A 13,289-nucleotide genomic window follows, 5' to 3' on the forward strand; every position below is an offset into this window, starting at 1 on the left:
GCAGCACACTGCATTTTATGTAATGATGTAATGGCACAAACTGTATGCACATTTTTAGCTGTGCATAGACGTTAAGCTGTGTTTGTGTTGACCTTTTGTTTTAAACGACAAACAGGATGGACAGAACCAGGTAATATGCACTGATCCTTTCACCGCACCCCCTCGGAAGTTATTACCCTTAGCTGGAATTCCCTGCTTTGAGGCAAGGTAGTTTCCATAATTTTCTCCACCCTTGGATTTATCATATCCACCATTTCCCCCCTACTCACACTATACCATCAACTCGTGCCCCGGGGTAGTTTAAATGTACAGATGAAAATAATAGGAAGCGTAGTCGAAGGAATTATGTTATGAAACTCGGCATCGTTGGGTTTCACAACAGGGTGGAAAGCCATTCACTTCACCCAATCGGATTGCTCGCTGCTGCGTCACGTGATCTTTATTTATGTAATGCAATGGTGTTACACAGTCACCTAGCTTCGTGGCCGCGGAGAAGTAGGCTACAGGGGTTAATAGCGGACTCGGATTACTAAAGAGAAATAACATTAATGTGCGGATTTACCGACCTCGGTCGTGCGGCGTGTTTGGACTTTTGGAGCGTCGAGGAAACCGGCGCATTGGACTGGGAGCCGAGAGTCTTTTTTTGAAAAGGGAACATGGCATTTGTCCCAATACAAAGACTAAGTTAGGGCTGAAAACGAACAATGTCACTGAATGTTTTGAACACGAAAAGAAAATTTGCCAGGTGAGCGTATGAGGACTCAGTTTTGCAGCCGGACGGAAAGCGGTGTGCTTTAGGCAGATGTGTGACACTATTATTAGTGCATCGCCAGCTGCCAGCATGTAATTTAAAGGGTCCTTGCAGTAACAATACCGCCAAACCGTCTATCTGCAGTGCTGAACAAAGCGACAGTTCTTCCCGTGGGACACTGTACTAGTGACATAACCAGTTAAAAAAAAATACAATGGAAATGCTGGAGTGCCCCCTTTGCCTCTGTCTGATGTGCGAGCCGGTGACCGTGTCGTGCGGCCACACGTTCTGCCGGAGGTGCGTCGGGGGCTACCTGCCTTCCAAATGTCCGCTGTGCAAAGAGAGGCTAAAACAAAAGGAGGTGAAAAACACGAAGAACAACGTCTTGCTCATCGGCGTCGTGGAAAAGTGCTGGCCCGAAGAGAAGGGGATGAAGTGCCAAATTCAGGAGAAACTCAAAGCCACCGAGTTCGCGGAAGCGTTACGCTTAGCGAACGAGGGGCTGAACTTAGGTAAGTGACACACGTGAGAGGTCTTGACAAGTGCAGGCACACATAAGTGTGCGTGTGTGTTTTCTTTCTTTCTTTTTAAGTGTTTGTTTGATTTATAAATACTATCATTATTTTCCGTGGAATCAAATTACTCTTTTTCCTCCTTTTCTTCCACTTTTACGCACTGCACATACTCTTTGCTGGTGTCCAGTGATGGTGCAGCCCCCCTAAAAGCCAAGTTCCCGGGTTATTAAGAAGGTTAATAGAGAATGAAAAATGATCAAACATATTAAACCATTTGATTGAAACAACAAAGTAATTTGTGATTTGTGCTGAATAAGCAAGATGCAGTGGAAGAAACATCTGTCTCATTCAGCTGTATTACGCAGTTAAGCATTATGACATAAGGTGAGATGTCGATTGGATAAACTTATCTGGCACAGACTCGGTCGGTGTGTGTTGCTTCTTTTATGCACCTCTGCAGGAGGAGGGAAATTTAAAGATGTTTTGTAATATTTTAAAAACTAAACAACTGCAGCCTTGCAAGCTGTTATCTGTGCAACTGCTTACCTTCGGCGTCTTTCGCATGTGCGGTTGTTTTTTTTTTTTTTTTTTTAATTTTCTTTTTTGGTTCATGCAGCCACAAGGAAGTAAAAGGGTCTGCTCCTGCCTTAGATGTGTCAATCAAGTCAGCAGGCGCCCAGGGGATCATGAGAGTGTTTGTGCTATGGGGAATCAGTTGAATTAACCTTCATGTTCGCCTCCTCTGCCAATCCAGTTAAATACTTCTACCTACCTTGCTCCAGCATTGCGGGCTCTTGTGTAACGAGCTCCCTGCAGATTTGTGAACTAGTTTTTTCCCCTTCTTCTTCTTTGTCTTTTCTTTTGATGATTTCTCATGGCACCTGTTCACTTTCACTTGTTGTTTCAGAGGATCATTACCAAGAACTGACTTTGTGTTTGCAAATGCTTATGTGCATAACCTTGCAGGTTCTTTTGTAATGACTAGTCAAGCAGCTTTAGGTAACAATGTCACCAGGAACCTAGAATGCACACTAGTGTGTCAGCTGAAGCTAGAAAGTCTTGAGTGGACTTGAATAGGAGATGACTGTGCACATATGTGAAGCAGAAGGTGCAGATGCTGTCGGCGCCAGGGGGGTGGAGGGGCTCGATCAAATATTAATTATCTTTATATAGCGTGCCCATGTGTGTGTTATGTCAGTGATTGAGGAGTGGCATTTAATTGCATTGTTTGTTTTATATGGTCAGTAGTGGTGCCAAAAGCAATTATTTCCTTAAGGCGGCGCATCATAAGTTCTTGGATCGATTTCCTCCATGCTCCAGAAAGCAGAATTACTTGTTATGTGGGCCTGTTACTACCTGATGCGTGTTTCCTCATTTGAATGTTAGGATTGTTTTAATTTTGGCCACTTCTCCTCAAAAGCTCCACACACCATCATCCCTCACGTATCTCACCTTTTCTCACTTCCTCTAGTCCCAGACGACCAGAGTTTGAAGGTGTTCAGGGCCGAAGCGAACTTGGGCCTGAGGCGTTTCTCCGACGCTCTGACGGACCTCGACTACCTCTGCTGCCTTCGCCCCAGCTGGACAGAGGTGAGAACGGAGCGGAGCCAGCCAGACACAGTGTGCCTTTGCTGTCTGTGTGGTTCTTTTGTCCGGACAACAAAAGCTGATCTGTTGTAGGGAACATTAACAGTGCCACATTTCTAGCATTTCACTGCACTCTGGTGTGGGAAAGCCGAATTTGAACCTGCACACCCTCCCACTGTCGGCTTGGTTTTGTAACATGCATGCTATGGCACAACCGTAACTGCAGGAAGAAGGTGTTACCTCATTTCATAATTTGTCTTACCATGTCGACCTGATACATTTGAAGCAATTCCCCTGCTTTTATTGATGTTATGTCATTCACAATGTTATGCAAACAGCTACTTATGTCATAATGTCATTTAATCACTCCATGCCAGTGGGTGACTCACTGCTAATGCAGAAAAACATACTGTACAGAGTCCATTATTGCATTGTTTCTGTTTTTATATCTAAATTTAGACAAAGCGGAGGTTATTGTACTCGGCCCTAGAAATCCTAGGAACATGGTTTCTAACAAGATGCTTACTCTGGGTGGCATTACCTTTGGCCTTTAGTAGCACCATGAGGAACCTTGGAATTGTTTATGACCAGGATATGTCCTTCAGCACACATACTAAACAAGGACTGTCTTCATTCATTTGCACGATATCTCTAAAATTAGAAACATCCTATCTCACCTCTGCTGAAAAACTAGTTCATGCATTTATTACTTCTAGGCTGCACTATTCATTATTAGTATCAGGTTGTTCTAAAAATTCCCTGAAAAGTTTTCAGTTGATTCAAAATTCTGAGTACTGACGGGGACTAGAAAGAGAGCATATTTCTCCCATATTAGGTTCTTTTCATTGCATCAATGTTAATTCATAATTAAATATAATTAATTAAATCCTTCTCCTCACTTACAAAACGTTGAATAATTAGGTCCCATCTTATCTTAACGACCTCATAGTACCATATCAACCCATTAGAGCTTTTTGCTCTCAGACTGCTGGCTTTCTTGTACTTCCTAGGATTACTGGGAGGCAGAGCCTTCAGCTTTTAGACCCATCTTCTGTAGAACCAGCTCCCAGTTTGGATTTGAGAGACATACATGGTCTCTGCTTTTCACATTAGGCATAGAACTTTCCTTTTTGATAAAGCATATAGTTAGGGCTGGATCAGCTGACCCTGAACGCTCCCTTAGTTAAACTGTAATAGGCCTAAGCTGGTGCTTGTCTTATTGCTGGCGTTTCTTTCTAATATTAGGGTCGTTACCTTACAATAGAAAGCACCTTGTCATTGTGATAGTTATATTTATATAGTTAAAACTGAATTGAACTGAATATCCAGAGATGTTATTTTACAGGAAATGTTCCGTAACACCATCATTTTACAGTTTGACTGACTCCGCCTCTAGTGCAGAAAAAAAAATCTGTAATTCTGCAACATACTTCATGTAGAGTTTTTGTTTAAATGCTCTGGAGGTGTTTGCTTAAACAGACACCAATGTGCTGATTGCATCATTCTGTTTGTGCAGGGCTCCTTTCATAAAGGGAATGTACTGTTGGAAATGGGTCAACAGAAAGAAGCCCTCATCCACTTCCACCGTTGCCTAAAACTTCAAGCTGATTTTGTTCCGGCAAAGAGCCAGATTAAGAAGGTCTGTTAAACCTCCCAAGAACTCATCAGTGAGAAATGTAATGTAATTCAAGTTGAAGAGCACATGTGATTCCTTATGTATAACAGGATGTAGCACAGACATAGACACTGCTAAATGAAAGGCTGGAGTCATAGAAGGTTAAAGCAGCACCTGCAATAGCATTCTGCGCAGAGTTGCGCAAATCATTTAAAGAACAGGTGATCTTAAGAGATGTTTTAGGATCTGACCTGAATTTTTGATATGTGTGAATGTATGATTTTTTTTTTTAATTATAGGTCACACCATGGGTCATATGTTCAGAAGGCAAACATACCTCTAATAACAGTTGCAATCAGTTATTAGAGAGCTAATTTTAAAGTTTGAACTTCTCTCTCTCTCTCTCTCTCTCTCTCTCTCCTCTCTCTCTCTCTCTCCCCCCCCCTCTCTCTCTGTGTGTGTGTTTAAATCAAACAACTGAAGAATGAATGAATAGATAAATAAATAAATATAAATATACATGATAGCACTGTATAATATAACCCATGATTACAGGCATAATTCCCTTGTAATTAAATGGAACTCTAATATTTTTTTATTTGAAATTACAATATGGTTGTATTTACCTACAAATACTTAAAGTTATGCACGATAGAATACATTTGTAGTCATTTTTTTACAAGAAAAAAAGAAATAATTATATTGTAAATACATGTTAAGCTGGGCATCATTTCATAGAAACTTTGTGAAATGTAAGGAATATGGCACTTGTACAGGCTGTATTATGGTGCAGGTGAAGTACTTAAATTTACTTAAAGAGTTATTATTTCTTTGAAAAAAAGCCTTTTTACCCCTTTATTCTAGTGTACCTACCATAAAATATTAAAATTAATACTTAAAATTAATGTTCACACCCTCATTTTAGCTTTATTTGCATTTCTTCACTTAGTTCAGTTTTACTGCAAGAAGTAAGAACTAACTTCACTGTGATGACAGTGAGGTATCATGGCACATTTTCTTTTTATATTGATTTTATTCTTACAATGGCAGATCCTGGAGGCAGAGGGAGTGGAAGTGCCAGAGGAGATGCCCTGCATTTTGCAGGCAGTGTCCGAGTACCTAAAAGAGCCCTGTCCCATCACAACCCTCGGCAGCTCGCAGGGGCCGGTTCATGCTGAAGGCTTCAAACATCCTCATGGAGATAAGGGAGAAGGAAAAGGGAGGAGAGATACACATCAGGTAAATATTTCATATGTAGTTAGAAAATTCATTTTAAAGATTAAGAAAAACAGAAAAAAAAAAAAAAACATGAGGAGTGTCAGAATTTGCAAATAGATGGCCGTAGTCCTGGAATTTCCTCTGTTTTAAGGTCCTCCCATGAGGTGAGTGTGGGGAAGCTTATGCACTTAAAAATAAATCCTAACAGATAAAACCTAATATCTGCTTTCTCCAAGGTGAAGCATGACACGGGTACTGAATGCTGCCTCAGCCTCTGCCAAGCGGTTTCCTTCCTCCCCGCTGCTGACGAGGATGAAGAGATGATGACGAGGAAAGAAGACTTGCACAGCAAGTGTAAGTCAATATATCGGTGCTCGCATTCATTATGATTTGACTCTCATCTTTAACATCGGCGTGCCCAGTAGGAGTCATTTTTGTCTTTTGCAACTGCAAACAGCTTTCTCCACCCCCGCCACCCAGCAGATGGTTTGAAACTACACGATGATCGGGACTTGTTTTCCGAAAGGTCAAACTCACTGCAAACGTTTCAAGGGAATCTGTTTTTGTGTCTTTTCTCTTTCAGTCTTAGGTGAAAGTTATCACGAGAGAGAGAACGGCATGGTTATTCTCACCGTGTCAGACTTTGAGTGCCCTCTCTGCATTAGGTGAGTGTGTTGGACTGCTCGCTGCAATCAATAATGCACCGCTGTTTGTAACGGGGTCATATATCTGGCTGGTCTCGCTTTCCTTGCTTTGTCTGGTTAGTGTTTAGCACACATGCCAGCACTCACCAGATTTAACAGCTAAATCATACATAGCATAAACAGCCTAATGTGTTATGTCTGTCCTCTAAAGGTTATTTTTTGAGCCAGTCACAACTCCTTGTGGGCACACATTCTGCAAAAACTGCATCGAGAGGAGCCTAGACCACAACCTCCGCTGTCCACTCTGCAAACAGCCGCTGCAAGAGGTAACTAGACTGAGTGCATTTAAACCCAATGGGCGAAGGCCAAACAGCTCCACTTTAAATAAAAAAGTACTTTTATTATTATAAAAGCTTTGTTAATGCTACCACATTGCGGTCTTCAGGCGCCAGATTTAGCTCAGGCACTCTGACATGAATCTTTTCAATGCTCTACTTTTGTGACAATGTGTGCAAAGATACTGGGCCTCATTTTCTAATAGAAATGTTACTAAGCACACTCAAAATCAATGTTGGATTTATGTTGGCCAATTTAATTCTTAATACTGTGTGTGTGTGTGTCAGTCAATCTGAATCATTTTAAACCAGTGGGCTCTGGCTTGCTACTTGCAATCTGCAACATACAACATGCTATCACACTCTTTTATCCCCATTTCACTGTTTATAAGGAAACACATTTAAATCTGTACCATTCAAACAAAGGAAAGAGAAGGTCTGGCTGAAGACACTGAAACAATAGTATCTGAAGAGGAAGGAAGAAAAGGCACACTTTCCAAAGTTTTTCCACAGGGGTGATCATGCTTTAAAAGTGGGCTGAAATAAATAGCAGCTTTGCTGAATATATTTTAACCTAATAAAGCTAACTGTGGCTGAAGAAAAAAAGGAAAGTTTTAGCATAAAAAATACTAACAGACCATAAGAAAAAGACACTTAGAGGATATGGCGCAGCTGGTCTGTTAGCCCAAGATGAAAAACTTCAGGGAATTTTTGAACAACACTCATATCAGTCGCTATATGCGGGACTACGGAGGAATAACACTGAAACTGAAGACATCCAGCACGGATTCAAGTTGATTTTAGTAAATGGGATGATGGGATGATACCTATAGGACATGTAAAATAGCCAAAATGAAGTAATCACACAGTTATATCAGCACAGTTATATTTTTCGACAGTAGCTGTATATACAGCCGAGACAAGACTTTAAAAATGTACTATATTTAAAAAAAAAAATCAATATTTTAAGGGTGGCTTCAGTAGAAATTACTTGTGCTGCTAATTTGCGTATTTGCATATTATATGCATACTTGCACCACTGCATTTCATGCTTCCATTGCTGGACTACTGCCACTGGAGTATCCTTAATCAAACACAGACAAATCAGTCACAGACAAATATATATCTATGAGCACCCTGACACTCACATTAATGATGGAGCACAACAGTGCAAAGTATAATTTTTTTTAATGGTTGCAGGGGGGGTTTTTTTGTTTATTTTTTGCAGTACTGTAGTATCTTTTCTTTCTTCTCATTTCCAGTACTTCAGAAACAGGAAGTACAACCCCACAGTTCTGCTCCAGGACATCATGACCCGACTTTTTGCCCCCCAGTTGGCTGAGAGGAAACAGGTCCACGATGCTGAGATGGCTGAACTGTCAAAGTAGGCGCTTCACCGACACAGTCTACACCTAATTATTGTCGCGACTTTAATAGATTGTTTTGTCACAAAATAGCCTGTTGTCCTTACAGTTGTGGTCTTTTCTCTTTCTTCTAGTCTCACTAAGGACATCCCTATATTTGTCTGCACCGTGGCCTACCCTGGAGTGCCCTGTCCACTGCATGTGTTTGAGCCTCGCTATCGGCTGATGATGCGCCGCTGCATGGAAACCGGCACCAAGAAGTTTGGCATGTGCAGCTACGAGCATGGCAGAGGGTATGCAACAGAATCTTCTACCTATTTCCACACGTAGCATACTGTACATCAAATTATGATGATGATGATGTTGGGATGAGAACAGTGGCCTATATGATTGCATGTGTATAGAAATTTAAAATTATTTTCTCTAGGCTGTCTGTGTGTGTAGAGAGATTTTGGGTTTGACATTTTCCCGACTGTGAAGCTCACAACAGGCTAGGTGGAACCTGATGGGAATGTCAGCAGGGCACCGCAAGTAGACAGCGCAGGGGCAAAGTTTAAATCACTGATCTGTGACCCTGAGGGGATGGGAAAATAACAACATGGTCACAGGTTTGCCATGAGATCTGCTGTGCATTTTCATCTGCTTCTGAATAGCGTGCCTTTAAAGATCACACTACAACCTCCGGGGCTGAAAAATAAAGCCAGCACAGACTGGAAAAAAAAATCTGTAGTTCCTTGAGTGGCCACTGGACTCTTGGCCCCAAAAAGCAAGTCAGTATCCAGAGACCATAGACACTAATGTTGACGCTCTAAAATGTGGTCCAGAAACTAATCTAATCTAACTAATCTCATCCATCCGATATGTGTATATATACAGTCTGTGCTGGGTATACCATGTTCTTGTAGGGAGACAGCAGTCATGGTGGGACTTTGATGACCTTAATCATTTTTAAGTTATCCTCATCTTTGTGTCACAGGTTGATATGGTTTCCAGTTACGTTCTTGTGTTCCTTCAAGCTAATAATGCCTTGAAAACGCACAGAACAAAACTAGTTTATGTACATTACTATCTCAAAATAAGCTTTACTGCAACCCCCTCATATTCTTCCTGCATAATTTTCTAATTATTGCATTAAGATGTATTTTAATATGTCGAACCTAAAGACTGCTTTTTATCTCTTGTGCGTCAGATTCGCAGACTATGGCTGTATGCTGGAGATTCTCGATCTGGAGCTCTTGCCTGATGGACGTTCTTATGTGGAAACAATTGGTGGGAGCAGATTCAAGGTACTGAAAAGAGGCCAAAGGGATGGTTACCACACCGCTGATATAGAGTACCTAGAGGACATCAAGGTGAGGGTTTCTGAGATTACAAACAGCAGCATTTCTCTCTCTGTCTCTCTCTTTGTGATTGTTAATATCGTTGCGTCCTCTTTCTCTTAGGTTGATGGCAGTGAGTTGGAGCTTCTGCAGCGTCTGCACGACAGCGTGTACCAGCAGGCCCAGGACTGGTACCAGCGACTCGGCAGCCGCATCCGCGAACAGATCAACAGACAGTATGGTGCCATGCCGGATAAGGAGGACAACATTCAGGTTTGTGCTTTAAGTGTGATGTTTGCTCTGTTAACCTTTGTAAAACTCATTTCCCTCACTCTGCTCAGAAGCCACTGCTTTTACCCTTTTAAATGTCAAATAGTGACCAGTGTTATCATGAGTGCAAAAAAAATCTAAAAGATTCATTTTTTTTCTTAAGTATTCTGATCGATGTTTTCATGCGCCGTATTAGTATGTAATAGTAATGTTTAAGTTATAATAGCAATAGCAAAAACACTGAGGTTTTGCCTCAGCACGTCATTGACCAGTGAGATTATGTAATTGCAGCTACGTCCAAATTTTATATTCAGATGTTGGTTTTGAGTAGTGTTTCTTTAAAGAATGGCTTTTCTTTTATCTTTCAGTCTCTTTAAATGATTTTATGGTAGTGGAACAGAGAATTATCCAGAGTATTATTCAGTTACACTTAGGTTTGGGCGATTGGACGAATATATCGCCGATCGCCGATAGGCTGAGCCCATCGGCGATCGTTTTTACAAGGGCGATTTATTCATTTATTTGCCAGTGGGTACGTTTGCTAATAATGATGCAGCTAATAGAAAAGTCAACAGAAAAAAAAGTAATAGCGTTGTTTTAACAGCACCTTGTTTCATCTGCGAGCAAATGCACCCTCCTCAGAGTGCGCCCAAATGCTTGTTGATGGAGCTGCAGAAGCTGGTGATAGCCTAGCCTAGCATACTCAGCCGGATGGCGAACACGTACAAGTCGTGTTTGAGTACTTTGCTCGTACTATACGTCTGCACAAGTCACACACCGCTTTGGTTACATCCTTAGGTTTACCCTTTTTCGTCCCAAATGGGCTGTCAGCGTTAACGCGCCGTCATCACGACTAACATGATTAACAATTAACCCATCTGGAGCACAGACTGACTCAAAATCCCTGAAATGTCTGGATTTCGGGCAGTTTGTCCAAAGTTTGTTCATTCTGCGCTCCAAATGAGTTAATTGTGATGACCGCATTAACGCCGACAGCCCTAATTTTTTGGGGAAATTAGTTCGTTCATGTTTGGACTTCTGAGTTGTAAACGCGCAAATCCGTCTGTGCCTGATTACATTGCTGCGCCTGTCAAAAAGTCTGCACAGGCGCGAATGTATCGCCCATCGTCAGTTATTGGATTGACGATTGTCGGTTGGTTGAGAGAATTTAAGTTTTCATTAGCATCACAGGGTTATTGGACTGGTTTGGCACTTAATGTATTTTCATGATTACAGAGGCTAAACTTTCTCTTTTAGGCTTCGCCTAATGGTCCAGGATGGTGCTGGTGGCTGCTGTCTGTCCTCCAGCTGGACCCCGCCTATCAGACCACCGTCCTGTCCCTGAACTCTCTCAAAGATCGCCTGGGACACCTCCGCCTTGTCCTTGAGTACTTCTCTCAGAGCTAAACCCTCCAGGACAGTGGTACTGAGACCACGGCTAACTGACACCAATATTATGCACAACACATTTAAAAAAGAAGTGAAATCAAACAAATGCGCACACAACACATTTTGAGTTTCAGGGTTGGGTTTGTAACTATCCTGTATCGTTTCTATGGACTGTGCTTGAGTCACAACTGAAAGCCAGATCACCTGGCTGCTAGCTAAAAGCTTGTGATTTTTATCACACAATCCAGTTGGTCAGAGTCAGGTTTTTGCTGTTTTGAGTGTTTTATATATTTCTTACACCAGAATATTCTTCTGCGCACACACACTGTACATGCTGTACCAGTGAGAACTACAGGGTTGACCAAAGATTGATCATGAATTGTGGGGAAATCGATAACATTGCAGAAAACTAACACTGGGTGTCACTGTTTTACTCCAGTTGTTACATTTAGAAAATCATGCAATAGCATCAGCCCAACTGTTAAACGTGCATATATGATCTACTTCAGCTGCACTTGTTGCATTCAGAAGGAAGAGAGCTGAAATAAGCATAAACAGCAATCCGCACTTAATTTGTAGAGATATTTTTGCAAGACTATGAACCTCCAGAGGGTGAAAGTTCATGTGCCAAAATATTTTTTGGGGAAAATTCACAGTGATTGTCTTGTGCTGCACAACACTATTTGTAATGCCTGCATGTTAACTGCATCTACGCTATTGACTATGACTAAGTTTGTACTATTAAAGAATATTCTAAGATCCCTATTTAGCACTGGCAAATAATCCAGTAATTTATACTATCACATGGCAGCAACTTGAGTATCACTTTTTAAAGAGTAAAAGCTGCTGATTTTTTTTCTTTTTCAGTGAAATGATGGCATTGAGATGGCAGCAGGTTTGCATTATGCTACAAACCTGCGATTATGCATGCTGATGGTCAAGTAGCAGCACAGCACTGCATGTACGTGTGTCAGGTGTAAAATAACAAGTCACTCTTGACACAAGCCATTTTTTTCCACTTCTTTCTTTTTTTTTTTCAAAAGTAGATATGGTGTGTTGTCTGCACTGATAACAGTTACTGTAAAGTTTGAGTCTGTGTAGGTGGTGACACCTAACTCTGGCCCATCTACCACCAAAGTCGTGGTGCCTTTGAGTGCCTGGGCTGACCCACCAGGAGACCTGCAAGTCTTAGTTTTTACATGGCGTTGATGATGAACTGGGTGATCTTTTGTGGATATAGTGCTACATTCCGTGGAATGTTGAAGCTGTAAAGTAACATAGAACTAATTTACTAAACACTATAGGCTTAACTGGGTGATTTTAAAAAAGAAAAATTGATACATGTGCCATTGATATTTCTATATTAATTGCTTTATATAAATAGCTGGCCAACTTGTCACTGTGTTTATGTCTGTCTATATCATGGATGCTGAAGCTAGCCTTGATTCCTTTTATGCCTTTTGTATGGTGGGCAGCAAACTTTTTTTTTTTTTTTTAACATTTCTTGGCCAACATATCACTTTAAATAATAAGAATTAGACCAGCAACACACTTAACAGATACAGTTTGTATGACAGCGAGTCAAAACCCCGCTACACAGACCGTTTAGATATAGCTTAGGCTCAAAAGAAAAAGGCTGTTCTTCAATTTCACATGCACGGTTGAGAGATTTGAGGTAATCTGAAGACGAGGGTAGAATCAGAGATGACAATGAATGTGCTACAAAAATAAAACACGAAAGTCAGTTGCCTGCTTCCAGACAATAAAGCTAACTCAAATCAGAAAAGGGATTTAATTCCATGTCCACAGAGGCGATTTTTTTTCACCTCTCTGACTCAATTTCTAAGACAAATACTTTTGCACAGTAAAATCATTTTGGTGGGGCTTTGTTTTCTCATGCTCACCTACAGTCCCTCACACCTCTTGCATGTTTCTGTTTGTCAGTGTTATTGTTTGAAGAGATTTCCATAAATAGAATAATGATCTGTGTCGATCATAGTCAGCTATGTCACGTTAGTTTACCCTGCGCCGCTGTGAGATTACAATTCACAATGCTTTTGTTTTTTTTACAGAACAACTCATCCCAGTCTAACGCTTTGTCATCTTAGTGTTTAGCTGGTGTCCATTCATTGTGTAGGTTCAAACGTCTGCTAATGCATGCCCCCCCCCCTTTACACCCTGGCAGCTGTTCATTGACATCGGTACTACCGGACTGTCAGAAAATGCCCACGAGCACAGTTAAACCAGTTTTCACTGAATCCACACCGTCTCCGATGCTGAAC

General features: G+C 41.2%; 1 protein-coding gene across 1 annotated transcript; it reads left to right on the top strand.

Annotated features, from left to right (window-relative positions):
- The first annotated feature begins 83 nt into the window (after nucleotides 1–83).
- On the top strand, nucleotides 84–12,401 carry lonrf1 (LON peptidase N-terminal domain and ring finger 1). Its single transcript, XM_040015838.1, has 12 exons — nucleotides 84–1,263; nucleotides 2,738–2,856; nucleotides 4,370–4,492; nucleotides 5,519–5,707; nucleotides 5,923–6,040; nucleotides 6,270–6,351; nucleotides 6,542–6,656; nucleotides 7,928–8,049; nucleotides 8,164–8,322; nucleotides 9,219–9,381; nucleotides 9,472–9,621; nucleotides 10,876–12,401. Exons 1-12 carry the CDS (start codon nucleotides 966–968, stop codon nucleotides 11,023–11,025), a joined length of 1,788 nt encoding a protein of 595 aa, XP_039871772.1. The 5' UTR covers nucleotides 84–965; the 3' UTR covers nucleotides 11,026–12,401.
- The last annotated feature ends 888 nt before the right edge of the window (nucleotides 12,402–13,289 follow it).

This window comes from Simochromis diagramma, unplaced genomic scaffold (genome assembly GCF_900408965.1).
Source record: "Simochromis diagramma unplaced genomic scaffold, fSimDia1.1 OVJJ01000685.1, whole genome shotgun sequence".
Classification (NCBI taxonomy): Eukaryota; Metazoa; Chordata; class Actinopteri; order Cichliformes; family Cichlidae; genus Simochromis; species Simochromis diagramma.

What these genes read in the sequence shown, in the direction of transcription:
- lonrf1 (XM_040015838.1), top strand. Translation starts at nt 966, where the DNA reads ATGGAAATGCTGGAGTGCCCCCTTTGCCTCTGTCTGATGTGCGAGCCG. An exon ending in TTCGCCCCAGCTGGACAGAG is followed by an intron (nt 2,857 to 4,369) that starts GTGAGAACGGAG and finishes CTGTTTGTGCAG; the next exon opens with GGCTCCTTTCATAAAGGGAA. An exon ending in GAGATGGCTGAACTGTCAAA is followed by an intron (nt 8,050 to 8,163) that starts GTAGGCGCTTCA and finishes TCTTTCTTCTAG; the next exon opens with TCTCACTAAGGACATCCCTA.